Source organism: Parasteatoda tepidariorum, chromosome 5 (genome assembly GCF_043381705.1).
Source record: "Parasteatoda tepidariorum isolate YZ-2023 chromosome 5, CAS_Ptep_4.0, whole genome shotgun sequence".
Taxonomy (NCBI): domain Eukaryota; kingdom Metazoa; phylum Arthropoda; class Arachnida; order Araneae; family Theridiidae; genus Parasteatoda; species Parasteatoda tepidariorum.
The window spans coordinates 30385808-30405193 of record NC_092208.1 but is presented as its reverse complement, the minus strand read 5'-3'; the positions used below and the strand labels follow the sequence as shown (position 1 = coordinate 30405193).

The 19386-nt window shown below is 28.0% G+C and overlaps 1 protein-coding gene across 3 annotated transcripts in view; it reads right to left on the bottom strand.

Moving 5' to 3' along the window:
• The window catches only part of LOC107443929 (transcription factor IIEalpha), a 34152-nt gene that overhangs the window by 8390 nt on the left and 6376 nt on the right, over positions 1-19386 (bottom strand). For all 3 annotated transcript variants that reach the window (XM_016057954.3, XM_071181230.1, XM_016057953.3), the window contains 4 exons: positions 17503-17858; positions 14771-14993; positions 10940-11159; positions 998-9292 (listed from right to left, as the gene is read on the bottom strand). In XM_016057954.3, the coding sequence (XP_015913440.1) occupies positions 9123-9292; positions 10940-11159; positions 14771-14993; positions 17503-17858 (969 nt within the window). In that variant the 3' untranslated portion in view covers positions 998-9122. The remainder of the gene's footprint in view (positions 1-997; positions 9293-10939; positions 11160-14770; positions 14994-17502; positions 17859-19386) is intronic.

The window sequence follows — 19386 nt, the reverse complement described above, 5'->3', positions numbered from 1 at the left end:
CCCAATTCAATATCCCCAGAGGTATTATTTGTTATGAAACCATGGAGGACTTCGTGATCCGACAGATTTAACGTGCACTAGTCACCATTTACTACTAGGGGAGTCTTCGGACGAGTAGATTCGAACTCTCGTTCTCAGACATGTAAGTCCAGTGCTCTGCCAAGTAGGCTATCACGGCAGTTTTAAAAGTTATTAAACTTTTTTAAAACTCGTCAATTTGGCGTTATTTTCCCTCCTAGATGAAAATTATCAAAATCGTATCCTTATTCTCAGTTTCTTATGAACTCGGATAAGGCAGTATTGTAATAAGTTTTTAAGTATTAAAAAATTAAGCCACAAACGTGTCTTAATTTAGGCTTTTCACGATATTGACGTTTTGCACCATTTTAAAACCGAGCATGCAGAGCGCTGGCTGTAAATATATTAAGCTTGACCTTACAGTAATGAGTAACGTTTGCAAACTCACACCAGTAATGACAATACTATTTCTTTTCGCCAAAATAAAAAAAATGACGTCATGTGACGACGGAGTCGAAGGGTAATACAATTTTTATGAACCGAATTATATAAAGTAACAATTATTCGTTAATTATATGAGCAAATTTTATTCCTTAAGTAATTGAATTTATTTTATTATTGTTCCCATTTTATTTAAGTATGGTTCTCATTTATTGTGGTTACCCTTAAAATAATCTTAATTTGCTTTGAAACATAATTATCCTATTTAAAATTCTTACTTCAAAAGAAGAAATATTTCATTTATAATTCAAATATTCCAACTGAAGGAATTAATAAAAATATTTGCTTTCCTTTAGAATATGAACTGCATCTCATATATTTTATAAAATTTATGAACTTAAAAAACCATCTTGTAATGCTAGTTAAATTCATAGTGTTATAGTAAATTATTAAACGTTGTAGTTACCTTTCTTTTATCGGAACAAAATGATGTATAAAAATTAATAACAGGTAGATGAGAACAAAAATAAAAACTTACTACAATCTTCGAATTTAAAAAATTCGGCATGCACGGTTCCCCAAACCAGTAAAAAAGCAACGGTAAATCCAAGAGTCTGCATTTTTCGACAGAAAACGTTATTCCGAAAAAGTGAAATGATGTATTATTTCCTGAACAAATGGTTGTTTAAAATAAATTTCGTATGAGAACCTAAACACTTGACGTTTAAAAATTATCTTCATAAGTTTGCTCATTCAGTCGTTTGATATAAAGAAAAAGAGAGAGCGGTTTTTTATTTTGTTGATTCTGAGTTATCAATTATTATTTTTACTCAATATTATCTGCGAAGAAATTATAAAATTAAGGGGATTTTTATTTTTTATCTGACTTAATATTTTTAATGTTATTTAGTTCGAAAATATTTTTTTTTATTGTACTTAAAGTCAATAATTTTGAATCAGACTCTTAAAAACCATGTTCATGACTGAATTTAGAGAAATTTATAACCGGCGTTGAAAAGTGGATCCAATTCTGAGTTTACGACTCCCAATGTACAACTCCATAACCTAGTAATTTCGAACCCAACCCTGCAGACAAGGGAACTCCTTGATCAAGCATTGGAGCAAACTAGTCTGCGTGCAGGACTTTTTTGGTAGAACTAGCACGCTTTTGCGCTACATGGAGAGGAAAACCACTCACGGTTAGCCTGACGACGACCGGATCCTAACACCCATGATCGGTCTACCACTGAGGATATTTTACATCAGTTCTGCGGTCCATACGAGCCGGGGGCAGGATTCTCATTAACTAGCAACTTCCAGAAATCGAACCTGGATCACCTCATTTAAAGGCAGACGGCACTCAATCCCCTGAGCCACCGCGACTTTAATTGAATGAATTATTTATATTGTGAAATAACTGTTTGAAGCAATTTTAATGAAATTAATGATCTTTGTTAAATTGAGACTTACGTATTGCCTATCTTCTGCGCCACAAAAAAATTTAATACAAAGAACATAAATTACGGAGGTCGAACAAAGGAGACAGCAATTTCTTCTCATAGAAACAATTCAGACGAAGGCTGGTCGATTTGTATATATTAAACTCCACTCACTCCAATAACAAAAAATTTCATGTGCTTTACGGATTATACATTAGAGTCTTTTTTCGTCGGGCTAATCATTGATTTTCGTTGTTTTCTTCTCTATGCAGTGCAAATGCAGATTAGTTCCATTCAAATAATTTGCCACAAGCGTGAGTTTGGTAAGCTCTTTTCTCAAGTTCCCTTGTCTTCTTACATTCTCTGAGCTTAAGATTTTGGTAATAGGTAGTCCAACATTGATAGGCTTTTTAACACATTGCAAGCTCGTCATGTAAAAATTCGTCTTTTGAAATTTCTGCGGGCCATACAAAAGTTTAAAAAATGGTATCAAAAATACTTCGTTTCCGGCCGGTTTTTCAAATAAATCATCCATTCGTGATTACAACAATAAAAGTTTGTTTGTTTTACAAAAAAAAAAAAAAAACAAGAATCATATTTGAGTTTCTCAAAAGTGTATATACTTGTATATCTAAGCATAAGTATATACTACTCTTTCATAACTTATTTAGAGATAAAAAAAAAAGAGGACATTATTTCAGACTTTAAAAAATTCCAATTTCTTACTGTAGATTTCGATTTTCTATTTAAAAATAAATTTATTTGAACTTTGAATTGAAAAATCTATTAATATGATTAATCTAATCATTTTATATTTCAAGTAGAAGTGCAGAAATTTGGCGTTAATAGGGCCGATTTAAATTATTATTTAAAGGTCTTCAAATGAGCTTAACGTTCCATTTCTGTAATTTTGACTCACATGAAAAAGGAACACAACTTAAAATGGGTATTAAAGAAATTGAACACAGCATTTGATACCATATTTCAAACTACTCTTACGAGTATTGTTATTATATAAAGAATTAACTAATAATTTCAAATAAATTTGCCATGCAATTTTGTTGTTGGAATTTCGTATTTTACACAACACTTTACTGTTAAGAGATCTGAATACGAAAACATCACCTGTAATTTTCCAATTCATTGCGAAGTCCGTAACTTTGCTTTGTAATAATTATATTGCGTTTTTTTGCTACAGATGTCAGTTGCACTGTTTGTGAAATACTTCAAGCATTTGAAATAGTAGTTGCTATGTCAATCACAACTTAGGCGTCATTGCAAAAAAACAAATTGTGCGATTTTGTTGAGTTTTGGAGACTTTACAACACTGTGAACAAGAAAAAACACACTGTTCGTTTTTGCCACATTTAACTGTTTTACTTCCGTAAAAGGAAAAAACGAGCCTCAAGCTTGTAAAAAATTGCAAAAAGTTTACAGCGGCTAAACTGGTTTAAAAAATTGAACGCTGATAATATAATTTTCATACCTGCCAACTTTTACTCTTTCTGAGAATGAATTTTTTAAGTGGTAGTAAAACAATCACCGAAGAACAATCTTACTCAAAAATATATGTATTTATATTTTGACTCCGCTAAAATTCGCTATCATAAAGATTAGTATGCTTTTATATATTCGTCGTAATTATTTATATGTAGTGGTAGAGGTGGTCAAACTCATTTATAATTATTATTATAATTCAAAAAGTCTAATGGCATGACATGAGTTTCGGTACCACATCAAATACGAAATTAAAATCTTCCGGGAAAATCGGAAGAGTTGGCAGCTGTGATTTTGAAAGGTGCTCCTCAATCAGGAAGGCTTACCCAGATTGATGATGGTAAAATAGACATTGATTCCATTACATTGAAGATCAGTCAAAACTGTTCACGTCAAACTAAAGAAACTGGGATAGGTAAAGCTCGATATTTGGATTCTTCATAATCTCAAATAAGTTCAGTTGACATCACGAATAAAACATCAGCAATATGCTCATGAAATGTGAAGAAAACAAACCTTTTTTGAAACGTATGATAACTGGTGGTGAGAATGGAATTGTTAACAACAATGTGGTGCACAAAAGGTTTTGGTCGCGAGGTGATGAATCACCGGCGACTTCAAAAGCAGAACTTCGTTAAAGGAAGGTTATGCTCTCAATATAGTAAGACTGAAAGCGTGTGGTGCTGTTATTGAGCTCCAACAAAGTAACGGCACAATCAATTCGGATAGGTAATGTTGGCAATTGGGCAGTTTGAACGAAGCTGTCATCCGGAAACGTCCGCAGTTCGCAATTGTAAAGTAGTGTTCCTTCACGACAACGCCAGACCATGCACATTTTTGGCGACCCATCAAAAATTATTAGAGCTTGGGTGGGATGTGTTGCTCCACCTAGCATACTCACCTGACATGAAGCTCTCAGACTTCCACTTGCTTCGATCTCTTCACAATTTCCTTGCGTGGATTAACGTTGAAGTCAGATAAGGTTTTAAATCGACACTTTATTCAGTTTCAGGCAATTAAAGGCGGGTTTTTCTACGCACCAGGAATTATGAAGCTTAGGGAAAGATGACGAACGGTCATTGAGCAAAAGGAAATACATAGCATTGATTGATCTTTAACCTTTATTTAAATATATGGGTTTGAAAAATATGGGAAAAACGAAATGACTCTTCACTCAACCCAATATTTAATTTTTAAAAATCGCTGAAGCTAAATTCATGGTTCAATTGTTAAAATTTGGATTTTGATCTGTGTCTGTATCTTTAAATAAGCAGATTGAGCAATGACCATTTTCTTAAATACACAATTCAAATTATGTCCATTTTCTTAAACACATTTTGAACTAAGTTCAAAATAAAAAGCTCACTAACGAGTTAGAGTAGGTCTATGTTAAACTGAATATTGTCATCAATTATAAATTAACATAATTTAATTTTTGTGTCATTTCATAATTTCTTAAAAGTTTTACAAGCTTTTGCAGCATTAATTTGAATTTAATTTTTATTCCAAATTCATATGTTAGATAAGCAATATCAAAATATAAAACAAAAACATAAAATAAAACTTCAATATTTGCTAGCTTTAATGAGATGAGTAATAAAAATTAAATGATTTATTTTGATTTATCATCATAATTGAACAATGTTATAAGGACAATATAAATTTTGAAGTACAATGTGAAAGTTCAATGTGTTTAATTGCAAACGCATACACATAATGTATTTTTTAAACATTATTCCAAGCAAAAATGCAAAGTTTTTAATTTATAAAAAATAAAGAGATAATTATATGTTATGAATAGCCCAAATGAAATTAATAATTTTTATTGAAAATAAAATCATATAGATGATAAATATATTTACACTCTTAACAAAAGATGTTCTACATGACAAAACATGAAATAGATTTAAAAAATCATGATGAGTTCTCTATTTTTCATGGAAAAAAACCCCCAAAAATAACTTGAATTTTGATCAGTAGATTGTAAAACAGTTAAATTAAATTTTAAAAAGTTAATAAATAATAGTTAATATGAGCAAAAGGAATATACACGGAAAAATGCTCCACAAACGTGCGTCAAAATTAATTCTTTTCATGCTCCTCTTGACAGTTAAACATTCTGGATAAATATTATTCATGTGACAAAAAAAAAAAAAAAACAGACTTAATTAAATTATAAAATGTATTATATATAATCATAATACATTTAAAATAATGATTTCATTGTTTTAAACCATTCATTTAATTAACTATAAATATATATAATTAATTAAATATAATAATTTAAAATAATGATAATAATAGCCATGAATCTTCGGTACCACAATTACAATGAAATTATTAAATAATTAATATTTGAAATAGTAAGAGTGTGCCAGGTTTTAAGTTTTGTTTCATAACTTAAATACACACAAAATAAATTGTCTAAAACACAAAAATAACTGCAAATAAATAGATTTTTCTTTGGGAATTTAAACTTGAGGGAATAAATAAAAAAAGAAAAGAATTTATATAAAGTCAGAGAATAAGAAAGACAGATTATTATATTTAGGATATGCATCACTGTTTTATAACACTGCTAGCAATTCTGTAGAGAGAGAATCATATAATGCTAGTCTAACATAGATACTAATGGCATGAAAAAGAATAATGAGAACAATGTAAATTATCCAAAATAAATTAAACATAACTATTATTAAATTCAGATACTATATATGAAATATGATTATTGTGCCAGAAAATTAATTCAGAACTTAAATAAAAAATCAAATAAATTGCAAATGGAAACATTTTTTTGGGGGGTACTCGAAAGGTATGAATAAATAATAGAAAGAAAAAAGAAAGCGATCATATTAATAAAAGAGGCGTGAATCACACTTTTATGACATTGCTGTTATCTTGGTATGCAAGTTTAACATTTATGATAATTTTATGAAAGTTACATGTAAAAATAATATAAATTAGTAATTATGATTTATTTGAACCAAAACAACATTTAAATTACTTTTAAAAAAATCTTCTTCTTTTTTAAATTTGTGCCACCAAAAAATTTAATGACTGAAAGAACGGAGATCTTAAATATCTAATAGAAATATGCAAACCAACATATTTTGCCTTAGAACTGATATTTGACAACATAAGCAAATAAAGATGTGCAACACAATTTTTAAAAAAAATCACATTATTGCTAAAAAAAAGATTTGCATATGTTACTATCAGTGTTTGAAAACTGACATCATATAGAATGCCCAAAAAAACAGCAAAATTGAAATTATTAATATTTCATACATTGCCTAGATGTTCTATAGAATGACTAGTGGAAATCTACAAGCATTCTGTACAATGGCAAGACAAATTGTATACTAATTCACATGAGTCATATTATGCCTAAAGAAAATTTAAGATACTTAAGAATCCTAGGTACTGTATACAATATTAGATGAAGCAAAAAATAAATCTCAGATCTTATACGTCGCTTACAAATGAGCAGGCATTCTATATCATGATTGGGCATTCTACATAACATCAGTATCTTCTATATTGATAGCATTACTATTTGATAGTAGCATCCCCACAATACTGAAATGCCAAAGGTATGCAATATAGTAAAGAAGAAAAAAAAGGGCCAAATTAAAAAGTAACCTGCAAACATGCTTCTTGTTACATATCTCCTTCATTCCCTTATCTTTTCGATTGAAAAAAAAATATTTTAAAGGTTTATAAAGGGGAAAAAACATGGAAACATTCAACATATATTTACTTAAATATATTAATTATCATTAAATTTTGTTTTACAGTAGCTTATAATTTTAAAATTGCAATATAAATTAAAAAATTTATATCATTTCTAAAGAAAACCCCTCATAAGATTCTAAACGTCAGAGATTTAAAAGCTGGTTAAGAAATCTTGAACTTTTTTCCCCTCTAAATCCAATTCCTAAAAATTCCAATTGAAACCCTCATAATGAATTGCAGTGATATTCAAAATAGTTTCATAAGAAACCAGAAAAAAATAAACATTTCACATATATAACTTAGAATAAGACAGAATAAAAACAAGTCAAAGCCTTTAAAGTTTGTTTGAGCAAACAAAGGAAAAGAATGTGCAGCATAACAGCATATAAAACTACTAAATTTTCATATAAAGACCACATATTTGTAACTAAGGCACTTTTTAGATAGCACATTCGGTTTCAAAAATATCATTTAATGTGCACTTTGAATATTATATATTATACAAATGCAATAAAAAACAATTCTTTTAGAATATATCAACATAAAGCATTATATCGATAGAATATGGAAAGCTTAATCAATTTAATTAAAAAAAGTTATATTTTGCAATAGCAATTATGGCAAAATGCATAAAACTCTTATGTTATAGCTAATTTTAAATGGTGATAACATATTCTTAAATTAATTTAAAAATCGTGAACTGAAAAATCATAAAATATTCAAAAAAGAAAAGCTTTAAACACATAACTATAAACGAGACTGATAACTCAGATAAGCAATAAATTAAATTAAGAATATTTTCGTAAGAGATGTTTTCTGAAACTTTCCCTGATTTACGGAATTTTTTAAGATGTATTAAAATAAGTAGAAATTGACAAACTCCAGTGAGAACTCAGGAGAAATTGACAAACTCCAGTTGTCTATTGGAACATGGAGAAGCATTAGCAGTTATGACTATCTCACACAAATTCTAAAATACTTTTACATATTAACTCGAAATTTTTAAAAAAAATTTAGTTTTTATTTTTACATTTAGTCAAATGTTTTAGTTTTGTCCCTTGATAACTCAAACTTTTTTCTTACTTAATAAGAGTTTCAATTCAGATTTTTTTTCTTTCTCTTTTATAAATAATCATGGTTGGCATGCCATAAAAAATAACTTAAAAACTTTCCCACTTAAATACTTCCTTAAACTTTCATAATTTAAATACTTCCAACATTTAGTTTTATCTATTCCCTTTTAAACTACCACAGGGAAAAAAACTAGAAATTTGATGAATTTATCAATGATGATGTCATTTAAGATGTGAGGTAAGTGGGGACATAATATATCCTTTCTCAACTTAAAACTTCAACTTGTAGAGTAACAAAACCAGTTATTATATAACCAACAGTGACAAGTAAAAAAAAATCTCAATAAACAAGGAATATTTTGCAATGCATGTTAAATTTCATTTAAGTGTACTAGGTGAGAACGTACAATTATTTTACTCAGAAATTGTCATTGAAGAATTGAGTAACAACTAAAATTCATAAATCAATTCTGATCTTAAAATAGATTATTTTTTATATGAAGGCTTTTTCTCTTTCAAAACTTAGAATAAAATTTCTAAATTTCCCTCTCATATTTAGTTTTTTCCTTTGTTCCTTCAAGAAAACAATATGAAATTGGGAAAACTTAAAATAAAAAAATATAAGTACAAATAATTTAACAAACTCTAATTATTCGTGTGGCTATTTCATTCCATATAATCCATTATACATTTTGTGCGGTTAAACAAAACCCTTTAATTAAAATATTTCTAAAATGCAACATCTTTAACAACTTCCTTCATATTATAACCATAAAAAACATAGATAGTCAATAAATAATGTGAGTAACATATGATGAAATAATGATAACTGATTATTAAATTTACAAATGGCCAGGTCATTCAAGATAAATTTATTTACATATGAAAATAATTCTTCTTTCAAATATAAAAAAATGATTCATTCATATATACTAGCATATAAGTCTTGTGTTAGTCTGATATATGCTTCTTTTTCATCAGCAGTCATCCTTGATATCAGTTCCTCTGTGACTTCGTTTAAAGGATATTTATGGTCACCAACAGTCACCATTAAGTTATCATCTTCATCACTTTCCATTTCACCAATTTCTGCAGAAAAGAATTATCATATTTAAAAAAAAAAACACACCAAAACTGTATAATTAATTATTAGTTGGGCATAACATAATATTTATATGGGATTTAAAAAAAAAATTGGAATAGGAAAAAAGGTGTTAGCTAAAAGTAATTGTTCCGTTAGAAATAGCTCTTTATAAAAATTACGCCTTATATGATAAGAGGATCAAAATTTTTAATATACACAGTACGATAAAAGTAAAAAGTTTGCATAACTCTCAAGTTATAAGTGATAAAAAAATACTCAAAACAATTTCAAAAATTTTAGTTTTATTAGTTATATTTAGAATATGCAACTCAAAAATCCACAAAATATGCATATAAAAGTTTTATAGGAAACTACTTACTAAAAATTGCATTCATAAAAATGTTTTTTTAATTTAACTATACTTGAATAAAAATGACACAACTTTTTGTCCAAGTGTTGCACAATTTAAAGAAATTTTTTAAAAATGAAAAAAAATTTTATCAATGTAGAACCATTAATATAGGTTTTGACATTACTGTCAAAAGAGGGAGATAATGACTCCTCAATGAAAATGGATGGTACAAAAAGTTACATTGTTTATTCCTAGAGATTTATTTTTTTCCTGCATATATATAAGCTTATATATAAGCATTTTTATTAGTTTTTATAAAAAAAATTATAACATCAGGAAAATATTACAAATTGTCAGTTTATTTATTAAATAATGTAAATTTCACAGAATTATTACAACAAACTAAATATTATAATGAACTGATAACTTTAAATTTACCGAAATTTCATTGTTAGTATAAATCAATTTTTGTAACATTAATTCATTTTAAATTATTAGTAATTAGTAATCTAAAGGAATGTGAATCTAAAGAAAATTTTAAAATCTCAAACGGCAACATACATATTAATTTAAAAACTGGGATTAATTTTTGATACATATTATTTTTTTTCCAAACTTTTCTTTTTAGGAATTCTTTAGAAACTTGACATAAATGAACTTAGTGTAAGATAAATTTAAATGAACTTATATACAAGGATACTCATGATTCATTTTAAGTTTCATTTCCAATATTATATTTGCCACTTTACATTTTTTACATTACGGAATCAAAAAACAACACTATTTAAATACAAAATTTGTTATGTTGCCCCACATTTATAGTTTAAAACATATTTTTACACACCTAGCTAACTTAAGGTTACATATGTTATAGTTAATTTTATTTAAACTGAAAAAAGTAACAATAAATTTCCTTAACTTTTTTTTTGAAACTGTAACAATAATATTGTACATTTAATATATTGTACAATAAAACATGTTTAACTTTTCATAGATTTTGAAGGTGCAAAAATTTGAAGTTAAAATTTTGTTAATTAACCCTGGGACACAATTTTAATAGTAAGAATTATTTTTAAGCAAATTTTGAACATAAAAAAATGAAGTTTAATTGACAACTTTATACATATTAAATCAATAATTCAGCAACTCAAAAACTATAAAAACTTAAAAAGGTCAAAAAAGTATTAAACAAGTATCTTTTTATTATGAAATTTAATTCTTTCCAAACTATTAAATGAAAAATTCAAAATGTTATATATTTTACATTCACAATAAAATTTAGTTCTATCTGAATGCTTACCAGGTTCTGCAAATGATGATTGCATTGTTTTGGAATTTTCATCAGAACCACTACTGCTTTCTTCATGGTTATGTTGACCAGGAATAACGATTTTCTGCTCTGCATTACCTTTCCTTTCATGTGCTAAAAGTGCTTCCATTATATCATCTTGTTTAACAAAAGGACTACTGTCCACTGTATGTCCAGGTACTCTTTCCTGTCCCCAAGCGAAATCAGACGTCTAGAAAAATTGTTAAAACAATTCCATCAAAAATCAATTATATCAAACAATCAACACATAGAAAAAAATTTTTTTTAAAAACTCGAAACTTATTAATAATATTCATATGTGACACCTTAATACAGAATCTACTCAAAATTCCAAATCCCAGCCGAATAATTTATGCTTGGATGAAGTGATGATGTTATCAAAAGCCCCTCCCCCTCAACATCAGTATTTCTCTTGTTATGGTCATAAAATGTGATATTAAATTATTATTTATTTAACTGTATAAAAACCATTCTATTAATTTATTTTGTTTAATTTTTAAATCAAATTTTAATTTTAGTGGAGAAACTATTGCCATGATAGTACAGTACACATAGTAGAGATAGGACATGATGGCAAATTCGGTAATGCCACATCTATTGACATTGCATTATAAATAGTTAAAAACCTTTTTGATTATATAAAGTAATAGATTGAAATCAATGAATTGAAGTTTGTCTGAGAAGTAAGGGTGGTCAGTGCACAATGCTGACTCATGCTGTTGATCTCAAAATTGTGGAGTCTAAGCCCCTTAGCCAGTGATCCCAACAACCAGCAACATAGTCAAAATGTTTTTCACTATGTTTCAAAACTTAATTTATAACTTTTCTCACTTAAGCATTTGATTGCAATAAAAATACTACATAAGTGAGAGAAAAAAAAATTCCAAAGTGAAAATATGCTAAAAGAAATTAACAGAACATTTAAGTTAAATGAAACTAAAACCTAACTTGGTGTTAAAAAAAAATAGAAGGTTGCTTCATTATCAAACAAATACTCTTCATTTGCAAGTAGTATAGAGCTTATTTATACGTTCTGTGTCTGTGAAAGTGTTCCTGGAACCCAGTAAGGAGTTACAGACTATTGTATGGCAAGAATGTATGGTTAAGAAAAGACAGTTGAACAGAGGTCTGTACAACAGATTATCAGTGGAAGCAAATAGAACATTTGCAAGATACATAATTGAAAGAAAAGAGATAAAGAAAGCAAGGGAAAATGAAATGAAATGATAGAAAAAAACGAAAGCACTGTTGTGATTGATGATGAATTTAGTATAAAGTATTACTGTGGCATTTGAACATCACACAAATGGACAGATAAAAAAAATTTATAAAGAAATATTTTCTCATTTCAGGTTTACTTATGACTGCTCATTGATAGTTAAAGTGTACTTGAAATTGAATTTATAGAAAGAATTACACATAATAGACAGATCATGCTAAATCCTCATTAATCTACCATAAGGAATTTTTTTTTTTAAATCTTTAAAACAAACTAAAACTTTTATTTAAAAAAAATTAATAAAATATTCAATTATTTAAATCTAGACATAAAAACAATATGTATCCATTCTTACCAAGAACATATTATTAAATAAGAAAAAAGTTTTTAAATAATAAGATTAATTTTGATATTGATTATATGTAATATACAAGTTCTAAAGAAAAACTTATGTAATACACTTTATCAATACCAAAATGAATGTAAATGTATTAATAGAAAAATACATACACAAATTTGCGTATTCAAATTGACTAATAATGCATTATTATAGTTAGAGTAATCATTGATTACTTTTATCCTCTTTTTATGGTCAGAATACTTGTATTTTAATTCAAATTATATATGTAGTCTACTTAAAAAAATTAATTTTGTAAAAAATCCAAATTATTTTAAATTTTGTAACAAATAAATCCTTACATTATTTTATTAAATGTTTAGTACTCCTGGAAAGAGTTGGCAAAGGGGTCATAAATGTTAAGGATGCTCCTCAATTTCGTAACAAACAACATGAGGGGGGCAATCTGTTCAGCAAACTCAACTGACCCCCTTTACTTCTCAGATAAACTAGTATCTCTCAATTTGAAGCTCAGCTGAACCTCAATTCTTCACAATTACACCTGAATGCCTTAACCACTGTGTCAACATGGCTTAAATGAATAAGAAAAATTTGCATAGCTGCCAAGATTCAAGAATAAAAAATAAAATAAAAAGATTCTGCATGTAGCACAATTTACGACATGAAAGGGATAGTTTGCAAAAACTGGGAATTTTTCTTTCTTATTGCAATTTCAATTTAAACCAGAAAAATAGCAAACAACTGCATATTGAATTTCAAAATCTGATATTATCAAGCTCTAACTGCATTGAAATTTTATATACACAAGTATTTGTCATAAATGGGCGATTTCTTTCTAATTAGAAAAAACAAAATTTTACTAACACTAATGAATAAAATTTATATCTTTAAAAATGTATCCAAATCACTAATTGAAAATATTCACAAAAATTTACCTGAATGAACATGCATTTACAATTGAAGCTGAAAAAGTGAACATATTCACAAAATTTTAACAGAATGAACATGCATTTACAATTGAAGCTGAAAAAGTGAACACATTCACAAAAATTTAACTGAATGAACATGCATTTACAATTGAAGCTGAAAAAGTGAACATATTCACAAAATTTTAACAGAATGAAATATATTTCAGAATATACAGTTGAACTTCAAAGTGAAAATATATACGAAACTCGGTATAAATAAACCTTCTTGAATGTTATATATATAATTTTACACATTTTGTGAATTTTGTCTTTTTTAGAAATGCTTTATCATCTAACATCATCTTTTTTAAAAATTTCACATGTTTTCAGCATTTTATGAATAATAAATCTTCATTAAACATGGATGACTCAAAGCCAGTCTAAAGGTCTGGTTTCTTAAGACAAGCGCCTTATCTGGGCTTCAGCGGAAAGTTGACGTAGAGCTGACGCCAAAAAAAATACTTTTTTGTTAGCTCAGCGTGAGCAGTCCGTCCAACGCAGACATTATCTCTCATTGCGCATGCGTTAATAACGTAAACAAATATTTATTTTGAATTTGTATTGATTTTTTTTGTCGGCCAGTGTTTTAGAGAACAAATAATGACTTTGTCCAAGAAAAAACACATTATAGCTAAGCTAAATGAAGAGTGCTATGTTTAATTAAGAAGCTATGTTTAATGTCAAAATCAAAATCTTGGCTGATTTCAATGTGCTGTTGGATGTTGTCCGCCATTGCCTTCTGTAGTTAATGTTACGTTGTAATCCAACTGCAGTAGAGTTGGACGGCAATTGTAAATCAAGATGAGCGTTTGATGACGTTTACTATCAAACTCACAAATGGACCAATCAGAGGTTAGCGCTGATTTCCAGCTGACGGCGTCCTGTCCTAAGAAACCAGGCCTTAACTGTCATTTTTACTTAGCTAACCTGGCAAAGACAAACACAACTTGACTTTAAAAGATCATGATTGCATACATCTGAGGAAACCAGATGCCAGTAACTATGAAGAAGTTGCCTGAATGCTTTATTTGCCAAATGGTGTGAAATGACTAAGTCACTTGTATTGAAAAAAATTGAAAGAAAAATGGTTTGCGGTATGAGATAGCAACCAGGCTCTATCCTAAACTAAGTTCATGGTTGAAGTTAGAAGAGCTTTAAAAAAGATATTAACTTTACATACTCTAAAAAATTTTTAAAAACACTTTTCCTCGCTTAAAGTTTTTAATTCTAAAATTAAATAAAATGTAAGTAAGTACATCTTTGGCTTCAGCTTTAACTGTACTTTCAACCATCCAGATAGGTTGTTCTTTCTTTTCTTGAACCTTTGTAGCAGCTGTGTTTTCTGCATTAAAGTTGACAGTAATGCCTTGGTTATTGCCAAAGTCATAACTTTTATTCCTGGTGGCATCACCACTCCAAACACCATGATTATCATTAAGAGATTGGTTTGGCCGAGAACTCTTGTTTGTGCTTGCATCCCTGAAAATAAGAAAATGTATGTTATTCATTTTAGAAAACACTTAAAAAACTGGCATTAAGTAAAAACTTTATAAGTAATTTATGTAACACTGCTTATTTACAGAGGGTGAACAAAATAATGAAAACATTTCTTTCCTAATACATTTTTACATATTTCTCCAGAAGTACTGAGAGAATCATTTTATAACTTCAGAAGAGTTTAGATCCTGCAATCGCTTATACACATCTTATCAATGAAGTTTAAAGCTTTTAGAGGTTTCAGGGACCGACAATAAATTACAAACGTAAAATGTTTTTGAACATTCTATGGCAAAAAAAAGCAGCAATATATTTATAACTTTGTGACTGCTATTTTTTTTTTTTTTTTTGTCGTGTCTATGACATAGCCGAATCAAATGTTTCCATGCGTCTTGATTACTGCTTCTGCGATTTGCTTGATATTATTGTCATAAAGGTGTATCAATGACGGCAAGACTCCTATTTCTCTCAGATTAGCACTCATTGCTGGACACTCAAAGATGTGGCATGGTGCCAGCAGCCACACCTGACTGTTATGTTGGTTATTATATGCAAAAATTACACAAAACTTTTTAAGCCTAGCTTAAACATTTACGGATAAATGAAAATTTTTACAAACAAAAATTTTTTTTTCTTGTTTCACGTTTTTTTGCTATAACTTTACAAATATTCAATACAATTAAACAAAATTTAAAATTATTTATAAAATTTAAAATTATTATAAATTTAAAATTTAAACAATTTAAAATTATTTATAAAATTTTTGCTCTAAAATTTGAGAAAAATTCATTTAAAACTGCACAGGAAATGACTAATTAAAGTAGTTCTTTTATACTGCACGTGCAAGGGGAAATTTTTACAAAAAATTTCGTAATTTTATCGTGAATAGTATTTGGCAACTAATTAAAAGAAAATCTGATTAAAATATCTAAAAAATTTAAAGAGTTTCAAGCAATTTTCTAAGTAGTTATTGTACTTTTTAAATGAATACTCAAAATGATAAGGGGTTTTCCACATATTTCTTTCTGTACTATTCCACAAGATTTATTAAAAATGACATTAGCATTGTTGGTATCATCCCCCAGAAAAGCATCTTTTTTTTCCGTCTGTTTTCTTAACACATTAAGTCACATTTTGGTGCATGAACATTTATTGTATAGTATTATCATTTGCTGTTAAATTCTGTCACATGATTCAAAATAATATTTACAGAAAACCCCATATCATTTTGAGCTTCCTTTTAAAAATTTCTTTGAAAATTCCTTAAAACCTTTTAAATTTTTAAGGTAATCAAATCAGACTTTTTTCATTAGTTGTCAAATCGGATTCACTACAAAATTAAGAAAAAAACTTATATTTTTTGTACATGCACAGCATTAAAAAAACTATTTTAATTACTCATATTTTACACGCTTTTCAACAAATTTTTCTCAAATTTTAAAGCAAAAGTTTTGTAATTAATTTTAAATTGCTCTAAAAAGTTTATTTAGTTTTATTGAATATTTTTAAAGTGATAGCAAAAAAAGGTGAGACAAAAAAATTTGTTTTTTATAAAAATATCCATCTCTTCATAAATGTTTAAGCTAGGCTCACAAAATTATAAAAAATTATTTCATATAATAACCAAAATAACTGTCACAAGTTACAAATCTATTGCTACATTTTTTGGCATAGGGTGTTTAAAAACATTATTTTACATTTGTAATTTATTGTCGGTCCCATAAACCTTTTAAAAGCCTTAAATTTCATTGATATATGTATGAGAAATCACATGATCCAAACACTTCTAAAGTTATAAAATATCTCATAAAACATTTCCGAAGAAATATGTTGTTGTAGTTCATTTACATCGCACTAGAGCTGCATTAAGTAAGTCCGAAGAAATATGAAAAAATGTATTAGTATAGAAGTCATCCATTATTTGTATTTAATTGCACAAAATAAAATGGAAAGCTGTAAAACTGCTAAAAATGTCCAGATGCGATTTTTACATTAAAAAAAAGGCAAGAAATACCAGTTAAGTCCTCTTTCAAAAATATTACTGAGTTTTACAAAAGAGTAAAAAGTTATAAATAAGTAGCCAAGGAAAGAAGCTCCAGGAAGTTACATTTTTTGAATATTAATAAAAAAACTCAGCTACAACAAAACACATTGAAAAAAAATTCAGGAAAAGATTTTAACTTTTTTTATGGAAAAAATGAGAGAGGTAAATTTAAATAGAATAAACTTAGACTGTTCCAAAAACTGTTAAGATTTTTTTTTAAAAAAATCTAAACTTCACAAGAGAAACAGATAAAACAATTCAATTTAAAAAATAGCAAACATGCTTTTTATAAACAGAGTAAACTTATTTTAGAAAAATAAAAGAATATATTGAGAGGAAGTTTATATATTTTATATAATTCAGAAGATTGTTCACAATTTTCAAAAATCTTAACTTCATAAAAAATATATATATAAAACAATTAAATTTAACGGATGGTAAACACACCTTTTAATTTGGGACATGTCTGTAGGTTCTGGTTCAAGAATTTCTGGGGCTAATTTTATGTCATCCACTTCTCTTAAGAGACTGTAAAGAGGTTCAATTTGTTCATTAAACTTTGCCAGCATCAAGCGAGAATCTGTGGTAGGCAAAGCACTCTCATCTTCTTGCACTGGAGCATCGCAAAAACTACAGCGAAACTCATTAGTAGAAAAATCAAAAAGCATATCAGCTTCAAGGTCTGTAAAAGTTTTTGAACAAACAGTACATTTAAAAGATGCTCTACTAGTTGAGTCTCTTTCTTCGGTTTCAATTTTTCGTCTCATATGATCTAACTTGTATTTGAGAACATTAACAAAAATCTAGAGGGGGAAAAAATAAATAAGGGTTTAAACAATAACAAAGTAAATACATACAAGGTTACTGCATAAGTTTAAATACAATAGAATTACATGATTTTTTTCTTTTTGTTATGTGAGATCAGAGATACTGAAGAGAAACTTGATCAACAAATAATTCTAGAAAAGTATTGATTTAACTATTATTGATTATGTTATAATCCAAGTAAAAAGTCTATAATTGGTGAATCGAAAAATAGTTTGGTATTTTTTCACTACAAAGGACCAGATCAAAAGGTAAAGGTAAAAAAAAAGGTAAGAAATTATAAATTATAGGAAAGGTAAAAAAATTGTTAGAGCAAAATAAACCAGACTTACCAGAACACGTATTTTTCAGTTTAAAATTTATTCCAAAATTGAATTTTTTTTAAACTTTCTTTGAAGAAAAACCTTACAATTTTTGTATAAAATAGAATCCAAAACTGGAGACAATTATTGAAAGTAGGAAAAATTATTTGGATAAAAAATTAACTACAAAAAAATATTTGCAGTATTTCAATTGATTCAACATTGGGCACAAATTTTAGCAATCACAAAATAGGAATAAAAGTTTAGAAAATTTAATCACTGATTCCTAGCAACTAAAAAAAAAATTATGAACAAAATTAATATAAACAATCTAATATTAATAATAAGCTTGCAAATTACTAAAAAATACAAATGAAGCTTATACATGAAGAAGTTTTATAATTATGATTCTCCTAACTATAAATTTTACTATTCTGTTAACAACAATTGTTCAATAACTAAGTTAATATATAATAATACAAATTACAAGTTAATATATAATAATACAAATTACAAGTAATTACAGTTACTAAGTTAACATATAATAATACAATTGATACAATAATATCAATTTTAGCCAGTTTAATGATGTGAAAGTTGAAGATTGCCGTATTATTGCTTTTGCGGACGATATATTGTTGTTATTGAGACATCCAATTCTTTATCGCTTTGACCAATTGGCCACCTTCTGTCTCCCCGAACTGTCATCCTGGGCTCATAATAATAATCCTAAATTTAGTGATAACAAAACACAATGTATAACCTTTCCAAAAACCAAGAAGACAATAACGAGGTTACCAAATATTAAGATGAGTTATCAGCATAAACAATCTATTAAGCAGGTGCAAGTTCTTAAATATCTAGGAATTCTCTTTGACCCAGGATTGACTCGGATAGCTCACTTGAATCACGTTAAGGAGAGAGTTGGTAAATTTAATAATTTGATTAAGAGGGTGGCCAGGGCAACTTGGGGCCTGAAACCAAAAATTTTAAAGATTATCTACCAGAGAGCAACGGAGAGAATCGTACTTTATGTCGCCAGTGTCTGGTATCGTAACACTACTAGAATTAACGATAAAATTAATGCCATTCAAAGAACATCCTTAATAGTGATTACAAGGGCCTATTCAACAACTAGCACTGAGGCTCTCTAGATTCTGGCGGGGGTGAAACTTTTACTTTTATGCATTGCTTTTACCACGCA